The sequence below is a fragment of the Letharia columbiana genome, assembly GCF_014066305.1.
Source record: "Letharia columbiana isolate WasteWater2 chromosome Unknown Sc0000041_s0, whole genome shotgun sequence".
In the NCBI taxonomy this organism is placed as follows: Eukaryota; Fungi; Ascomycota; class Lecanoromycetes; order Lecanorales; family Parmeliaceae; genus Letharia; species Letharia columbiana.
Genome location: NW_023501085.1, coordinates 326,646 through 345,000, shown reverse-complemented (window position 1 = coordinate 345,000; position 18,355 = coordinate 326,646). Strand labels below are relative to the sequence as shown.

Sequence of the window (18,355 nt, the reverse complement as noted above, 5' to 3'; positions counted from 1 at the left end):
CATTCCGCGCTAAGCTGGAACAGGCACCTCCAAAGATTGAACCCGCCAAAACACATGTGACTCAAGAGCAAGACAAGCAAGACGGAGTCAATGGTCATGACAAAAAAGAAGTAATCAATGATGATGATGATGATGATGATGATGAAGCAAAATTATGCGATCTTCACTTTATTGCCAACTGCCAGTCATGTCAGTCGTGGTACAATGAAATGTCAAACAATGCCAACGGGCAGGATGATGATAATCAAGGATGGATGTATCATGCTTTGAGCTTTGAAAAGGACAGGTTGGGCAAGGATTTGAATTGGAAGAAAAAGAACGAGGAGGAGCTGGTTGTGATTGATCCTAGGGAGAAGGCGAAGGATATCAGGGAGGAGCAGAGAGCGAAAAAAATGGCTAGGATGGGTGGGAGTAGTGCCTGGGATAGGGATAGAGATCGGGGCCGAATACCAGATAGGAGAGCGGGTGAGAAGGGGTGAAGATTCTTACACTGGATCATGAACTTAAGAGTAGATAGAGCTTAGGTCAGGGAAGTAGCCCATATAATGAAAAACCCATCTCCAACACCCACGTGGTTGTTTAAGTGCCCCGCCCTTTCCTACATGTAGAGAGAATTCAGGTTTGGAAGCTGTTGTTCATTGGTAGCTGCGGCTCGCGCTTATGATTCTCGGATAGCAGACCAATAAGAACAGCCCAATTATGTCATAAGGCTGATTGATATCATACAGGTCTTTCGGAGTTACAGATATTGTGTGATAGTCATTGCAATTGCGTCGCGCCAACTCATATTTCTATATCTGTGTACCAGAACTCTCTATTTCTTGTCCATACTTTCATGTAACCTTTCATGCGCCTCAGATATTGACTCCAAAGCACACTTGCCTCACTCCATTTCCACCTCTTTCCGGGATTGTCCCAGAGCAGTTCCTCAAATCTCTCTAGGCGCCTACCCTCCTTGAACAACAATTCTTTCATGTATGTTGCGTCCGTTGCATGTGTCTGACTGATACAGCTGCAAGAGACACATCAACAACGCCGCTCTGTGACCAAAGCCTTGCGTGATCAGGCTGCCGCCCCAAACACCTTCATAATCCTCCGTCGCCCTTCTACTAGATCGTACCGTCTTCTAGATCCTACTCCACACTCCGTGCTCCGCGCTCCGTAAGTTTCTCGATACTTTGCCTCCAACAGCGACCCCATGCTCGGGAAGCACCAACCTGCTTGAAGACTGGGACCTGGGGCCGCCTGATCCCATTGGAAGACTCGGGAAGCCGTGGCTTTATCCGAGGAGCAGTGACACATCTACGGCGTTCAGAGTACAGAGGAATTCAATGCAAGCGCAACGGGCTTCACTGAAGCGTTCAGCGTCTGGGGCCTTTGCGCGACAGCCGGAGGTACAAGAAATAGGGACACGCAATAGCCAGTCTCCAACAATGCCCACCCTCCGCGCCGGGAAAGCTATGCTCGTCCCCCACCAATCGCAATCCAATGGCCTTCCCAACTCTCCAGATATGTCCAACAGCCACGGTTACGCAGCGCGGGATCAGTATCAATACCCAACTCAAGCCGATGTACTCAGCCACATGCCCCAGAATCTTGAATCCACAGCCTTGTTGAACAATTACCGCGATCAAGGTAATCCGTACTTCAAAGAACAGATGCCCTCTTCTCCAGCACCCAGTAAAGCTATGCGATACATGCCGGACAATCAGATGGATATGGTGAAGTACCATAACAACAATACAATGAACGAATTTCCGCCAGCGCCAGGCTATGAAATGCAAGGGCCTTCACAAGGCTATTCGAATCAGGAAGATGACCTGGATCAGCAAGCTCTGCGGGCAAAGAGGGACGCGGAAGCAAAGCGCAAGCAGATACCGCCGTTCGTGCAGAAGCTTAGCAGGTAAGGCACCACAGCCTCTATGTAGGAGTTCAAGCTAACGTGCATAGTTTCCTCAAAGATCCAGCTAAGGAAGGTTTGATACGGTGGTCTAGGAAAGGAGACTCTTTCATCGTCATCGACGAGGATGAGTTTGCGAGAACCTTGATACCAGAACTGTTCAAGCACAACAATTACGCCTCATTCGTGCGACAGCTGAATATGTATGGATTTCATAAGCAGGTGGCTCTATCCGATGGTTCCATGAAAGCTGGCGAGAGAAAGAACAAAAGCCCTAGCGAGTATTCAAACCCATACTTCCAGAGAGACCGTCCGAATCTGTTATGGCTGATTCAAAAGCCGAAGAACGCTCCAATGAAGGGCACTGGGAAGGGAGGCACAAGAGCAAAGCAAGAAGATGCGGATGAGGAAGTCGATGACACCTTCAACCGAGATAGCTCGATACCCCCAAATTATGGACCGATTGACAGTGGTACCGGCATAGGCACTGGCCGGCAGCCTCTCATGCTAGGCAATGCCGGGACTAGTCTTCCACCTGACCAATTCGCAGCAATCCAGCAGGAGCTCGCAGACATCCGAGCCAACCAGGTCAAGATCACCAAGCTGCTGAACATGACACAAATAAGGCATGATCAGCTCTACCATCAGGCAAAGGCTTTCCACCACATGCATGAACAACATGATAACTCCATCAACGCTATCCTAACCTTTCTTGCGACAATCTACAACAAGAATCTCGATCAAGGAACGACAATGGACATGAGAAACCTCTTCAACGGTCTGCCAAATAAGCAAGGCCAGGGTAATGTTGTCGAGGTTGGCGATGACAATACTCAGAGTCCGAGCAATGTTCAAAGTCAGCAGCAGCCGTTCCGAAGACAGCCATTACTTCTCAAAGACGGTAGTGCGAATTCGCCAGCTACGACCCTGGACAGTCCCAAGAATTACAACCAATCCTACGGCAAAGCGACTCCAGACAGCTACGAATATCCTACCAGATCTCGCTCCAACATGGATTCTCCAGCAATTCGAGAACTCTCTGACCGCGGTACCTCTTCCAATCGGTCCTCCCAATCGCCCCAGATCAAGCCAAACCACGACGCTGACCAGCAAATGCCCGAGGCAGACATAATGTCAGTGATCAATTCGCACAACGCAAATGCGCTATCTCGGAACGATTCCACCAGCACCCGGATGGAATTTCCTGAAGCTTTCTCTCATTTGCAAAATAGTAACAATTTGACACCACGCCAGCGGGAGGACATGCTGAGCATGATGTCCAATGAACTGGCTAATAGCCCTCAAAATGGCGCAAACCACGGGAACAGTAGCTTAACGTCCTACAGTCCGATTGGCAGTACCGCCGGTTCCAATATCGAACAACTCGAGTTGGAACGGAATCGCATCAACCAGATCCAACAACAATTGCAGGAGCAATCCGCGCGTATGGAGAACCTGATGGGTAATGTGGTCCCATTGAGTCCGACTGGTTCGATTCCGGGAGTAACGGATCAGAACCACAACAATGCAAACCCGGAACTGGGCTTTGACGACATTTTCAATACGACCGACTACTTCAACGGCGACAATAATCTCAACGGGGATTATGACTGGTCGAACAGCAATGGCAACCTACCGAGTTACGACTTCAGTGTCGACGCGCCCCCTAGTGACAATGGGGCAGACACCGGGGAAAACATGTTCAGTACCGACGGCGCAGGAGGAGGCAGAGTCACGGAAGCAGGCAGCAGTGAGGCCACGAGTCCGGCTAACACGGTGGACGATGGCGCCGCTGGCGGGGACGAAGCGGTGGGAAGTCCCGGAAAGAGGAGACGCATACGTTGAATCTGGGGGGTTTGCGTGCCACCAGAACGACGCAAAAGGTGTGGAGTCGCTCTGTTACTCCCGCCCGAAGAGGCTACAAGGATAGGATTATTGATTTATGATACCCACGATCATTGATTTGCTGTGAAGCGAAGGCCTTTAATAGGGGTTTGAATCGGATGATACCTATGGACAGACATAGAGATGGAAGCATTGTATTTTTATTAGCTCTGTGAATGAATCGAAAGCACCTTTCTCAGGGGCAAATTCTAACCATTGATTCAAACCGTCCAAAATCCTCAACCTCGTGCTTTTAACCCGGACACAAACAGCGTATGACATACCGTCAATCTTGCCACCGTCGACCCAGAACCCGGACAGACGGGTGGGTGGGTGGTCAAGCAATAGCATTCGCGCGTCTTAGACCTAACACATACGTATATGTAGTAGATCCCCTTCCTTCCTTCCCCCCACAGCGATCGAAAACGGTGCACCTGGCTTGTATGTAAAACTGTTGTGTGTAGTCTCGCTCACCCTCTTGAATCGCTTCTCCTCTAGATTACAAGGTGAGGGAGGGCGGGAGGGTAATATGTATGTTCGTGTTCATGTTCTTTTGTTCATGTTCATGTTCATGTTCATGTTCATGTTCATGTTCATGTTCATGTTCATGTTCATGTTCATGTTCATGTTCATGTTAGGAAAAAGGAGTGATCACTCGGTTCTGTTGGTCTGTCTGTCTGTCTGTCTGTCTCTATCGCGGCTGCAACCCCCATCCCCATCCCCCCCCCCCATCCCCATCCCCTACACATCCCGAAGAACCGAAACGCGGAAATGGGGGCTACCCGTTACGGGCGCGGGCGCCGGCGTGCTGGACTCGACGACGGGAATGACGGGACGGTCGAGGTTGTCTGATTGGGGAGGGGGTTAAATGGGTGGGGTTGTAGGGCTGGATGTTGGGGTTGGGGAGGAGTCATTCATTCATTCATTCATTCATTCATTGATTGATTGGTGATGTTTGTTCTGGTTGCTGGGCTGTGGGGTAGGGGGGATGGGATTTGTCTAGGTACGGTGGTGGAGGTTGGTCTTGGAGGCAATGCAATGGGACGGGGCGGGTCGGAGGGTAACGTTTGGGGAAATGGGGGGGGGAGGGTGGGTTGATACGACGTGGATGGCGTATCTACACGTGTGATGGGATATTCAATGTGGTGTCATAATGGCGATGTTGCAGATGGGACGGAGGGAGTCACTCTGGGGTTGTTGGAAGGTGCACAGTGGATGAGTTTGAAAATGTAGCAATTCATTTAAACCTCGCTAACATGAGCACACAAGTCTAATTACACGCCGAAAGCACCAGCTTTTCTCCTTTCGCGAAATGCATCATCGTAGCAAAAGTTGCTCTTCTAAGTAGAACTAGGACTGGGCGTATTCGCATCTATGGGGGCGCGGAGCAGCGCAGTCGAAAGTAAGGAAATTGGGCGTGGTTGCTTTAATCGACCTCCTCAACGGTTCTGCCAAGACAGTTAGTACACGATCGACCTTGTCAGCAGTCGAAAGATTAGAACTTACGGTCCGTCATCGCCACCAGCTGCACCACCAGGGCCACCAGCACCTGGGAAGCCACCGCCGGGCATTCCTCCACCTGGCATGCCACCCATACCACCCATACCGCCTGGCATACCACCCTCGCCGCCAGCGCCACCATACATCTTAACCATGATAGGGTTGGCAACACCTTCAAGCTGCTTTTGTTGGCCTTCGTATTCTTCTACCGTAGCAGTCTGGTTGTCATCCAACCAGTTGACAGTCTTATCGATCTCGGCCTTGAGAGTCTCCTTCTCTGAAGCATCGAGCTTCTCGTCGACCTTGGGATCACCGATAGTGTTGCGCAATGAGTATGCGTATGACTCGAGTGCGTTCTTGGCGGAGATACGAGCAGATTCGGCCTCATCCTCAGCCTTGTACTTCTCAGCTTCAGACAACATACGCTCGATGTCTTCCTTTGACAGACGGCCCTTGTCGTTGGTGATGACGATCTTATTGGTCTTACCGGTGCCCTTCTCAAGAGCAGAGACGTTCATGATACCGTTGGCATCGAGATCGAAGGTAACCTCGATTTGTGGGACACCACGAGGCGCAGGTGGGATACCGGAGAGTTCGAACTTTCCGAGCAGGTTGTTGTCCTTGGTGCGGGCACGCTCACCCTCGAAGACTTGGATAAGCACACCTGGCTGGTTGTCCGAGAAGGTGGAGAAGACCTCAGATTTCTTGGTGGGGATAGTGGTGTTGCGCTTGATGAGCGCAGTCATGACACCACCAGCGGTCTCGATACCGGAGGACAATGGCGCAACGTCCAAGAGGAGAATCTCGTTGGTGGACTTGGATGATGTATCGCCGGAAAGGATGGCTGCCTGGACGGCTGCACCGTACGCAACAGCCTCGTCGGGGTTGATTGGACTTGTTCGGCTCCTTGCCGTTGAAGAAGTCGGACACAAGCTTCTGGACCTTGGGGATACGAGTAGAACCACCGACCAAGACCATCTCGTGAACCGAGGACTTGTCGATCTTGGCATCGCGGAGGACACGCTCAACGGGCTCCATGGTGGAGCGGAAGAGATCTTGGCAGAGCTCCTCAAAACGAGCACGAGTGATGGAGGTATAGAAGTCAATGCCCTCGAAGAGTGAGTCGATCTCGATCGAGGTTTGTGCTGATGAGGAGAGAGTTCGCTTGGCCCGCTCGCAAGCAGTTCGGAGACGACGCAGGGCACGGGCGTTGGAAGATAGATCTGGTGATAAACGTTTAGTAAATGAACAAGTAGTAAGGAACGGCACATCTGCCAAAGGAGGGAAGGAACCTCAGTCCATCCGAGGAAGAGGCCATTTCAAACAAAGAGAATTCAAGTAAAAGAGATGGGAGGGAATGATCACTAACCTTTCTTATGCTTTCGTTTGAACTCCCCGACGAAGTGGTTGACCAGACGGTTGTCGAAGTCCTCACCACCCAAGTGAGTGTCACCAGCAGTGGATTTGACCTCGAAGATACCCTCCTCGATGGTTAGGAGAGAGACGTCGAAGGTTCCTCCACCCAGATCGAAGATGAGCACATTTCGTTCACCCTCGGCTTTCTTGTCCAAACCATAGGCGATGGCTGCCGCGGTGGGCTCGTTGATGATACGGAGAACGTTCAGACCAGCAATCAGACCAGCGTCCTTGGTGGCTTGACGCTGAGAGTCGTTGAAGTATGCGGGGACAGTGACAACAGCGTTGTTGACAGTGCCACCCAGGTATGATTCCGCAGTCTCCCTCATCTTGGTCAACACCATTGAGGAGATTTCTTCTGGGGTGAAAGATTTCGTCTCGCCCTTGAACTCGACTTGGATGACTGGCTTGGCCGCTTTGTCAACGACCTTGAAGGGGAAGTGTTTCATATCGGCCTGCACTTCAGCATCTGCGAACTTGCGTCCAATCATACGCTTTGCGTCGAAGACTGTGTTGCTGGGGTTCATGGCGACTTGGTTCTTGGCCGAGTCACCAATGAGACGCTCTGTGTCGGTAAAGGCAACGAAGGAGGGAGTGGTGCGGTTGCCCTGGTCATTTGCAATGATCTCAATTCGGTCATCACGGTAAATACCTACGCACGAGTATGTCGTGCCCAGGTCGATACCAATAGCTGGTGCCATGATGCGTGTTTATGTGATCAAGGTGATGTTAAGTGGATAACAATTTAATTCGACTGTAGTCTATTGTCGTGACAGGCGTAAAAAGAGAGGGAGAGAGAGATGAGTAGTAGAGTGTGAAGTTGTAGAGGAAGAGTTGTGCTGTTGTGAAGAAGACAATTAAATATGAGAATGTGAGGCTGGTGAAATTTGCATCGAAACTTCTTTCTCGGCGTTTCTAGCGTCTTCCACCACCCAAGAGAACCTTCTACAAACTTCGCGACAACACTGAATCGCCGCGAAATTCCCAACTTATCTCCGAAAGCTATGGAAACTCAAGTATCTAATGAGCTTCGTCTATGCTAAATGTCACTTTTAATATTAATTTAATGATTTATAGTCAGACTTGAAAAGAATCAGACACAGAATGGGAGAATTTAATTCCATCCTTTTTTGTCTGCACTTCGCAACGTCATATTTGGTACTACGATAAGATAAAGATCTCGCTTAGAGTACTTAGCTTGACTTCGGACAGGACATATTAATTGAACTTAGGACTCTGCAGTCAGAAATCTCAAATCATCATAAGAGGGATTCCAACCTGGCCATCGCTGAAACCCCATTGATCATGTGAAAATTTACCATCAACTACAATCATGAGTCGGTTTGAAGAGCTTCCAGACAACTTCCATGAGTCGCTCAATCTCAATCTTCCCCCAGCGCCAGCTCATGCACCACCCTCCGCCCCGATGTGTTCCCAGCAGCTTCCTCAGATTCCACCCCATTTCCAATTGATGCAAGCCGGCTAGAGCAAAATGGAACCACACCGGCACTACCGCCTCATATGGCATCTGTACGGTCTCATACCGCAGATGAAATTGTACAGATGATGAACCGTACACCATTGTTTATGACTTCCCTTGAAAGCGCCGAAGGCGAAGGTATGTGGCATGTGGCAGACTTCAGTCGAGGAGCGTATTCATATCTAAGAACAGGCTAGACGGAGAGAATGTGGAGCTTGATGCTCTTCGAGCACTACAATACGAAGGCACTCCAGCCGAGATCGCCCAAGGCTTCAAAGAGCAGGGAAACGAGGTGGTCAAAATGAAGCGGTGGAAGGATGGGAAAGAGTACTATACCAAGGGTCTTGCTGTGCTTGCGCAGAGGAAAATGGTTCGCTCGCTCAGATCACCGGAGGAGACTGGGGAGAAGCCTTCAATTGCAGAAGACGAAGCAGAAATAAGGAAGCAAAAGGAGCTTGAAGAAGCTTGCTACGTCAACCGAGCGCTTTGCAATTTGGAGTTGAGTATGTTCTCCCAGTCTCCGACTCTAGCTCATGCAGACCCAAAGCTTACATCTACGCAGAAAATCACCGATCTACAACCCTCGACTGCGCATCAGCCCTTCGCCTTAATCCCAAGAACGTCAAAGCATACTACCGCTCTTCTCTTGCTCTCTTTGCTCTCGACAAGCTTGCCGAAGCTTCGGACGCCTGTACTCGGGGTCTTACAATTGACCCTTCAAACGCCGCCTTGAAGGGATTTGCCACTAAGATCGAGGCCCGGCACACATCGCTGAGCGCCATCGAGCAGAAGAAGCGGGAGCGCGAACAGCGTGCACAGAAAGAAAGGTTCATGTTAAAGACTGCACTTCGCGCTCGCAACATCCGCATGCGCAATACTGCACAGCCCCCCGAAATGGAAGACGCATCTATTCACCTGTCACCAGATCCAATTGCTCCCACCAGCACCTTAATGTTTCCAGTGGTGCTGCTCTACCCGCTCCACTTGCAATCGGATTTCGTTAAAGCCTTTTCGGAAACAGATACAGTTCCCAACCACTTGGAGTACATATTTCCATTGCCGTGGGATGAGAAACACGAGTACATGCTTGGATCTGTGGAATTCTACATGGAGACTGGCAGCGGAGGGTTGATCAAGGTGGGCAAGAAAGTGAGTCTGGGGAAGGTGCTAGGAAGTGATGGCATGGAAATCGTGGACGGCATTGTAAGAATCAATGTACTGCTCAAGGCGAGAGCAGCTGGATGGATCGAGGAGTTGAAAGTCAGGAAAGCTTCTTAAGGAAACTCCGTAACGAATCATATTGAAATCAGGCGAGAATAAGATTCTGACGCTCCTCGCTCGGCCCAATGTTTGGGATTGAGACACCTGAGAAGCCTGAGAAGCAGAAGCACGCTCGAGTTTATACCTTCCACAAGCCGGAATGCCACTCTGCAGCTCCGACACGACCTCTTGGCTGCCACCAGACTTGGGAGCCAACTTGAAAGCTTGATGACAGCAAAATCTCATTGTGCAGATTCATACCTAAGCGAACCAATCACAATCTGTCAGGGTCGAAACGTAGTGTGATTCTATAACAAGCGACATGGGCGGGGCAGGCCTGCTTCAGCTCAAGGTTCAGAAATCCTTGCTGGCACAGACGGAACGTTTTAGGTACTAGGTACTTCCCCCAAATGGTTGGTGCTCGCCCGACAGCAGCAACGAGTCCCAGGGTAATAGCTGTACGGTTTCCCCGCCTTTGGGCGCTGGTCCTGCACTGATGGACGTAGATGATATTTCGGAACTTTTGTGTGGCTCGCAGACGAAGGCCTGGGCCCGGTCAGCCCCGAGATCTGTGAAGTGAAAGCCATTGGACGGACGCAACCAGATGGGCGGCCGTCAGGAGATAAAGTCGATAGAGCCTAGAGGTCCGGGAGTTGGGCAGAGGGGTGATCATGCTCGAAGACGTGTCCTTCCAGTAGGCGCACCAAAAGTCGTATTCGGATTTTCGCTTTTAGTCAATTGTCCTCAAGCGCAATGAGTCTTGCTATGATATGGTCCATTGGCCAGGCTGAGCAAAAGCATGAATGTAGAGATGATGATCTTCCAGTCATACGGTTGTAGATTATCATTTACCAAAACACCGGCATCATTCTTACCAGTTGAAAAGACAGTATCTTTGTCCTATGATATGCATGGGAATACGATATAGGAAAGGTGAAATATCAGAGTGGAAAAAGTGGAGTGCATGAAGTTTATTCTCTATTACGCACTAATACTGCAAAGATCTCAAAAACCGCTCTTCCCATTGGTCCATCGTCGCTTATCTCTATCGAACGAATTTACTTCAAAAATCAACGGCAAAACTGCAAACTACAAAACACAACTGCACAACATCTCCGCCGCCTATTTCTCTGCCTATTTCTCTGCCTTTCTCTAGCTGGACTGGGGAACAAAGAGGAACAAACTTCCGAATACTTTACTTTTGCTTGTAGCTTGTACTTTCCGCTGCGTCATCAATCAATCCGTGGCAAAGTCGAACAGTGTGGGGTTCATTTCGCCTCGACCAATAATTTTATTTTCTTCTTTCTTACCTTTTACTTCTTCCATTTCCCCCCTCCCATAACTCTTCCCCCACAACAGCCTTCTCAAACACCTTCTTCTACCTCTGCCAAACTTTCAAGTCGTCAACCTCAAAAGTCCCAAAGGCTCTACCAAGTTCCAAATTGCAAATTACCAACCACATTTCAGTCTGCGCGCGGAAAGAATACCAACGGTCGCCCTCCGTAGGATGGGTCTCGTGGAGGAAATTTATGGACCACAAATAGAGGAAGAACAGTCGTCTGCCAGTGTATACGAGTACCAAAACACCCCGGAGAACCGGTCATGGGCCGGGGCTCTGCCCGTGAAGCAGGGTCTTTACGACCCTGAGTACGAGAAAGATGCGTGTGGTGTTGGCTTCGCTGCGTCAGTACCTACCAGTCCCGGTGGCAAGAATCTTCGCTGACCTTTCGACAGCCACATAAAGGGCAATGCGAGCCACAAGATCATCAGCGATGGTGAGCAATCTGCCACGTATACCCTTTGATCCTACAAGCCAAACTGACATATGGTGGGGCACAGCACAAAACCTACTATGCAACATGACCCATCGAGGGGCCGTTGGCTCCGACGCCCGAGACGGCGATGGCGCAGGTGTCATGACCTCGATGCCCCACAAATTCTTCATCAAGAACTTCGCAAAGGAGACAGGGTTCGATCTGCCTCCGCAGGGTCAGTACGCTGCAGGAAATCTCTTTTTCAAACCTGACACAGAGATCCTTAAGGAGTCCACAACCAAGTTCGATGACATCGCGGAAGATTTGGGCCTGAGGGTGCTCGGGTGGCGAGAGGTACCTCGGGATTCAAGCTTGCTGGGGCCAGCGGCGCTTTCAAGAGAGCCATTGATCCTGCAGCCTTTCGTCGTTTTGAAGTCGGCTTATGGCAATGGGAATGCACCGGAGATCACGGATGCTGAAAACTTCGACGAGCTACATTTCGAGCGTCAGCTCTACGTTCTACGAAAGCGCGCCACCCATACCATTGGCCTACACAATTGGTTCTACCTGTGCTCGCTGAGCAACAAGAACATCGTGTATAAGGGCCAGCTGTCACCCGTCCAGGTGTACCAGTACTACCATGATTTGGTGTCTGTCGACTATGAAGGCCACTTTGCCCTGGTGCATTCGCGATTTTCGACCAACACATTCCCCAGCTGGGATCGGGCTCAGCCACTGCGATGGGCAGCTCACAACGGTAAGCCGCAATCCACCGCATGACTATTTGAGCACCATCGACTAAGGAACTACAGGTGAAATTAATACGCTACGAGGCAACAAGAACTGGATGAGAGCAAGAGAGGGTGTCATGAAGTCAGACTTCTTCAAAGACGAGCTGGATCAATTATACCCGATCGTTGAGGACGGAGGTTCTGATTCCGCCGCTTTCGATAATGTGCTCGAGCTTTTGACCATCAACGGGGTTCTCTCCCTCCCCGAAGCCATTATGATCATGATACCCGAGGCTTGGCAGGACAATGCTGCGATGGACCCTGAGAAGGCCGCATTTTATGAATGGGCAGCTTGTTTGATGGAGCCTTGGGATGGCCCAGCGCTCTTCACCTTCGCCGATGGCAGATACTGCGGTGCAAACCTGGACAGAAATGGATTACGACCTTGCAGATACTATGTTACGGACGATGACCGTATTGTCTGTGCATCCGAGGTCGGGACGATTGCTATTGAACCAGAGAAAATTGTGCAAAAAGGCCGACTGCAGCCTGGCAAAATGCTTCTCGTTGATACTGTAGCAGGTCGCATCGTAGATGACGCAGAGCTCAAGCACAATGTGTCTACTCGACAAGATTTCAGATCATGGCTGCAAAAGGAACTCATAGAGCTTCCTAGCGTATACCAGCGTCTTGATGAGGGGGGCATGGATCTTGGGTACAAGCTCAATGAAACCAAAGTGCAGGAAGATCCGATGTTGAAGGCCTTCGGCTACTCATTTGAACAAGTCAGTCTGCTACTGGGCCCCATGGCTGCAGACTCGAAGGAAGCGCTGGGCTCAATGGGCAACGACGCACCTCTCGCATGTCTCGCGCAACAGCCACGACTTCTTTATGAGTACTTCCGTCAGCTCTTTGCCCAAGTCACTAATCCTCCCATCGATCCCATCCGTGAGGCCATCGTCATGTCTTTAGAATGCTACGTTGGTCCTCAAGGCAATTTGCTCGAGATGGGCTCATCCCAGTGCCACCGTCTGATGCTTCCCTCTCCTGTTCTTTCCATCCAGAATTTTAACGCCGTGAAGAACATTACTACACTGTATCGCGAGTGGACCGTCAAGTCGATTGACATCACGTTCCCCAAGGAGGAGGGCATCCAGGGCTACATTGATGCATTGGACCGGATTTGCGAGTCGGTAACGGAAGGAATCGAGAACAAGGACAGAGTGATCATCTTGTCTGATCGAAACACCAACGCCGAGCGCGTTCCTGTCTCTGCACTTTTGGCTACTGGCATGGTCCATCACCATATGGTCCGCAACAAGTGGCGATCCCAGGCAGCTCTCATCGTTGAGACTGCTGAGGCTCGTGAAGTGCATCACATGTGTGTCCTGCTTGGCTACGGTGTCGATGCTGTCTGTCCCTACTTGGCCATGGAGTGTATCCTCAAGATGAATCGCGAGGGGCTTATCAGGAAGAAATTGTCTGATGAGCAAATCATTGACAACTACAAGTATTCTTGCGATGGAGGGATCCTGAAGGTCATGAGCAAGATGGGTATCTCTACACTGCAAAGCTACAAAGGGGCACAGATTTTCGAAGCTCTGGGAGTCGATAACAGTGTGGTTGACCAATGTTTCACTGGAACAGCTACCCGCATCAGTGGCATGACTTTCGAGCTTATCGCCCAAGATGCTTTCGCTTTCCACGAGAAGGGCTTCCCAACTCGTGACATTCACAATATTCCTGGTCTGGCGGAATCCGGCGAATACCATTGGCGAGATGGGGGTGAACCCCACGTCAATGACCCGGTGGCTATTGCCAACATCCAGGATGCGGTCCGAACAAAGAACGACAAGTCTTATGAGGCATATTCTATGTCAGAATATGAGGCGATCAAGAACTGCACTCTCCGTGGCATGCTGGACTTTGACTTTGACCAGAGAGTTTCTATACCCATCGATCAAGTTGAACCATGGACGGAGATAGTGCGTCGCTTTGTCACTGGTGCCATGTCCTACGGCTCAATCTCCATGGAGTCCCACTCAACTTTGGCCGTCGCCATGAACAGACTCGGCGGCAAGTCAAACACTGGTGAAGGCGGTGAAGACCCCGAGCGGAGCCAGATCCTTGAGAACGGAGATACCATGCGCTCTGCTATCAAGCAGGTCGCCTCTGGCCGATTTGGTGTGACATCCAACTATCTGGCCGATTCTGATGAGCTACAAATCAAGATGGCTCAGGGCGCTAAGCCCGGTGAGGGTGGCGAATTGCCAGGCCACAAAGTTTCTGGACCCATCGCTCGCACAAGACATTCAACTGCCGGCGTTGGTCTCATCTCGCCTCCTCCGCATCACGACATCTACTCCATTGAAGATCTCAAGCAGTTGATCTACGATCTCAAATGCGCCAACCCTCGAGCACGTGTATCAGTGAAACTGGTCTCTGAAACCGGTGTTGGTATCGTTGCCTCAGGTGTCGCAAAGGCCAAAGCAGACCACCTGTTGATTTCTGGACATGACGGAGGAACTGGTGCCTCTCGATGGACTGGTATCAAGTACGCCGGTCTGCCATGGGAGCTTGGCCTTGCGGAGACTCACCAGACTCTGGTGCTCAACGATCTCCGAGGGCGTATCATTGTACAGACTGATGGTCAGCTACGTACAGGCCGAGATGTCGCAATTGCATGTTTGTTGGGCGCTGAAGAGTTTGGATTTGCTACCGCTCCTCTCATTGCCATGGGGTGTATTATGATGAGGAAATGCCACCTGGTAATGTCCCTGTAGCGGTTTCTGATTTATGCAAATGCTGACTCAACTTCCATTAGAACACATGCCCTGTCGGCATTGCGTCTCAGGACAAAGCACTTCGTGCCAAATTTCAAGGCACGCCCGAGCATGTCATCAACTTCTTCTACTACGTCTCTAACGAGCTCCGAGCCATCATGGCTAAGCTTGGCTTCCGCAACGTCAATGAAATGGTTGGCCACGTTGAGACCCTGAAGATGCGCGAAGACCTCCGTACACCCAAGACCGAAAACCTGGACTTTGGCCTCATCCTTACCCCAGCCCATCAACTGCGACCCGGTGTTGCGACTTATAACGTGCGAAAGCAAGACCATAAGCTACACGTCAGACTCGATAACAAGCTCATCTTTGAATCCGAGCTGGCTCTCGAGAAAGGCCGACCCTGCCGTATTGAGTGTGACATTGTCAACACTGATCGGGCATTGGGCGCGACACTGTCTTACCAGATCAGCAGACGATATGGTGAAGCGGGTCTTCCTCAAGACACCATCCATGCGAACATCAAGGGCTCAGCTGGTCAATCTTTCGGTGCCTTCCTAGCCCCTGGTGTCACTCTAGAATTGGAAGGTGACTCCAACGACTATGTTGGCAAAGGTCTTTCTGGCGGTCGTCTGATCATCTACCCACCTCGATCTGCAGTCTTCAAGGCTGAAGAGAACGTCTTGATTGGAAACGTTTGCTTGTACGGTGCGACAGGCGGGACTTGCTACTTCCGTGGTATGGCAGCCGAGCGCTTCGCAGTCCGGAATTCGGGCGCCACTGCCGTCGTGGAGGGCGTTGGTGATCATGGATGTGAGTATATGACTGGTGGACGTGTTCTGATCTTGGGCGGCACCGGTCGCAACTTCGCTGCCGGTATGTCTGGCGGTATTGCATATGTTCTTGACATGAACCAGGACTTCGAATCCAAGGTCAACACTGAGATGGTCGAGATCTCCAGTATTGAAGATCCATCTGAAATTGCTTTTGTCCGTGGCTTGATCGAAGATCATCATCACTATACTGGCTCTGAGCTTGCTGCTCGTGTCCTGTTGGACTTCAACCGCGCTTTGTCAAGGTTCATCAAGGTCTTGCCCACGGACTACAAGCGTGTCATGGCTGAAGAGGCTGCCAAGGCAGAGGCTGCAAAGAAGGCGGAATACCCATTGCCTATATTGCCAGGCAACGCGGTACGGTCCAACCACGAGGAATCGAGGAAAAAGATGCACGAGAAAGAAGCTCACGAGAAAAAGAAGGATATGCTCGATATTGAGGAGAGTGTGGGTGACAACAAGGCAGAGAAGAAGAGATCTGCGCTGGTTTTGGATAAGACTAAGGGTTTCATGAAGTACCAGAGGCGAAGCGAGAAGTACAGGAAGCCAGAGACTAGGACCCGTGACTGGAAAGAGCTTTCTTCTCGCCTGGATGAAGACGGCTTGAAGTACCAGGCAGCTCGATGCATGGACTGTGGCGTTCCTTTTTGTCAGTCTGATACTGGTTGCCCAATCTCCAATATCATCCCTAAGTGGAACGAGCTCGTTTTCCAGAACCAATGGCAAGATGCTCTCAACCGCCTCCTGATGACCAACAACTTCCCTGAGTTCACAGGCCGTGTCTGCCCCGCTCCTTGCGAAGGTGCTTGCGTTCTTGGTATCAATGAGGATCCTGTTGGTATCAAGTCCATCGAATGCGCCATCATCGACCGAGGATTCGATATGGGTTGGATGATACCAAACCCTCCTCAAAATCGCACTGGCAAGACCGTTGCCGTCATTGGCTCTGGCCCATCTGGCCTCGCAGCCGCAGACCAGCTCAACAGAGCGGGCCACACCGTCACAGTCTACGAGCGCTCTGACCGCGTTGGTGGGCTACTCATGTACGGTATCCCCAACATGAAGCTGGACAAGACCATCGTTCAGCGCCGTGTCGACTTCATGGCCGAAGAGGGCATCAACTTCGTCACCAGCTGCTCCGTCGGGCCTGACAGCGAAGTCAGCCTGCAATCTCTACGCGAGGAGAACAATGCTGTCGTCATTGCTACCGGCGCCACTGTCGCTCGTGATCTCAAGATTCCCAACAGAGAGCTTGAGGGTATCCATTTCGCAATGCAGTTCCTCCATCGTAACACCAAATCCCTTCTCGACTCCGGGCTCTCGGATGGCGAATACATCTCCGCCAAAGACAAAGATGTTATAGTCATTGGCGGTGGTGACACCGGTAATGACTGCATTGGCACTTCGGTCCGCCATGGCGCTAAATCGGTCACAAACTTCGAGCTTCTACCTCAGCCACCAGCTGAGCGTGCTCGCGACAACCCGTGGCCCCAGTGGCCGAGGATCTATCGTGTCGACTACGGTCACACGGAGGTCAAGACGCATATGGGTAAGGATCCGCGCGAGTATTGTGTCATGTCCAAGGAATTCGTTGGTGACGATGAGGGACATGTTTCTGGTATCAACATCCATCGTGTTGAGTGGACGAAGAGTGTCTCTGGCGGCTGGGACATGAAGACTGTTGAGGGTAGCGAGCAATTCTTCCCAGCGCAACTGGTTTTGCTCTCCATGGGGTTCCTTGGTCCCGAGGACCGCCTTCTAGGCACGGAGATCGAGAAGGATGCTCGCAAGAATGTCAAAACACCTCCTGGGCAGTACAACACAAACCTAGGTGGCGTCTTTGCCGCTGGTGACTGCCGCCGTGGGCAATCGCTCATTGTCTGGTAAGCCAACCTCGTTCGACTACAGGTCGTCAGACAGTTGCTAACATTCGGCAGGGGCATCAACGAAGGTCGCCAAGCTGCCCGTGACGTCGATACCTACCTCATGGGCGTTGGCACTCAGCTTCCCAAGACCGGCGGTATCGTCCAGCGTGCTCCGTATGAGATCATTGGCAAGCCAGAGCAGATGAAGGCACAGGCCGTGGGTGCCTAAGCACACCACACCACGGAGGAACAAAGATTACTGCATATCAGGGAGACCAAGGTGGATTCGGGAGACGCACCTGCATTTTGTACGATTGGAATGAAAAGTGACAAAGATATGCCTTCTTCCCTGTTCCGCATGCATCACGGTTGCACGGCGATTTTTGTCTGTACTTTCACGCCTTCGTTTCGACGTTTGTTTCGATTCCTTAGAAGATCGTTCGTTGCACGGCCTCTTATGAATCCTCTTTGGCGAATCCATGTATGTCGCAACAATGTATCACGATAGTCCACCCATCCACCCATCCACCCTCCCCCCCATGTTCCCTCGCTTGCCCTCCCACCCCTCTCTTCCCCCCCCCACGAATCGTTCACACCCGCAAAGGGAAATGCCCCCCCCCCTGACTAACCCATTCACCCGGATCCAGGTGACGCCCAGCGCATCGCTACACCAGCCAGGCGTTCCCAGGCAGCTCCGTCCTCCCCTTCGAACGCCTCCTCCATACTCACATCCTCCGCCCGGTTCACCGTCATCCCATTCCCACCCTCTTCGCTCAAACCTCCTTCCCATCCCTCTTCGCTCAAACCCCAGCCCTCTTCGCTCAAACCCCCTCCATTCGCTCCCTCTCCCTCTCCCTCTCTCTCTCTCCCTCTCTCTCTCTCCGACCCACGTCCGCCCCCACCCGGCACCGTCGTGCTCTGAGTCGTCGTGCCCAGCTGGCCCTGTGCC

The 18,355-nt window shown here is 51.3% G+C and overlaps 6 protein-coding genes across 6 annotated transcripts in view; 4 read left to right on the top strand and 2 right to left on the bottom strand.

Annotated features, from left to right (window-relative positions):
- The window catches only part of HO173_009625 (uncharacterized protein), a gene marked incomplete at both ends in the record, with an annotated part of 762 nt that extends 283 nt beyond the window's left edge, over positions 1-479 (top strand). The window contains one exon of the mRNA XM_037311515.1: positions 1-479. This exon is cut by the window's left edge and continues 283 nt beyond it. Coding sequence (XP_037161671.1) covers positions 1-479 — 479 coding nt within the window.
- A 954-nt stretch (positions 480-1,433) lies between these two features.
- On the top strand, positions 1,434-3,745 carry HO173_009624 (uncharacterized protein; the record flags this gene model as incomplete). Its single annotated transcript, XM_037311514.1, has 2 exons — positions 1,434-1,903; positions 1,951-3,745. 2 exons carry the CDS (start codon positions 1,434-1,436, stop codon positions 3,743-3,745), a joined length of 2,265 nt encoding a protein of 754 aa, XP_037161670.1.
- Positions 3,746-5,210: 1,465 nt separating this feature from the next.
- On the bottom strand, positions 5,211-5,802 carry HO173_009623 (uncharacterized protein; the record flags this gene model as incomplete). The annotated part of the gene is made up of 2 exons (XM_037311513.1): positions 5,211-5,232; positions 5,291-5,802. The coding sequence occupies 2 exons, from the start codon at positions 5,800-5,802 to the stop codon at positions 5,211-5,213; spliced, it is 534 nt and encodes a 177-aa protein (XP_037161669.1).
- Positions 5,803-5,980: 178 nt separating this feature from the next.
- On the bottom strand, positions 5,981-7,401 carry HO173_009622 (uncharacterized protein; the record flags this gene model as incomplete). Its single annotated transcript, XM_037311512.1, has 2 exons — positions 5,981-6,507; positions 6,654-7,401. The coding sequence occupies 2 exons, from the start codon at positions 7,399-7,401 to the stop codon at positions 5,981-5,983; spliced, it is 1,275 nt and encodes a 424-aa protein (XP_037161668.1).
- Positions 7,402-8,221: 820 nt separating this feature from the next.
- Positions 8,222-9,458, top strand: HO173_009621 (uncharacterized protein; the record flags this gene model as incomplete). Its single annotated transcript, XM_037311511.1, has 3 exons — positions 8,222-8,318; positions 8,378-8,683; positions 8,743-9,458. The coding sequence occupies 3 exons, from the start codon at positions 8,222-8,224 to the stop codon at positions 9,456-9,458; spliced, it is 1,119 nt and encodes a 372-aa protein (XP_037161667.1).
- Positions 9,459-10,947: 1,489 nt separating this feature from the next.
- Positions 10,948-17,635, top strand: HO173_009620 (uncharacterized protein; the record flags this gene model as incomplete). The annotated part of the gene is made up of 6 exons (XM_037311510.1): positions 10,948-11,123; positions 11,175-11,215; positions 11,280-11,951; positions 12,007-14,693; positions 14,750-17,424; positions 17,479-17,635. 6 exons carry the CDS (start codon positions 10,948-10,950, stop codon positions 17,633-17,635), a joined length of 6,408 nt encoding a protein of 2,135 aa, XP_037161666.1.
- Positions 17,636-18,355: the final 720 nt, after the last annotated feature.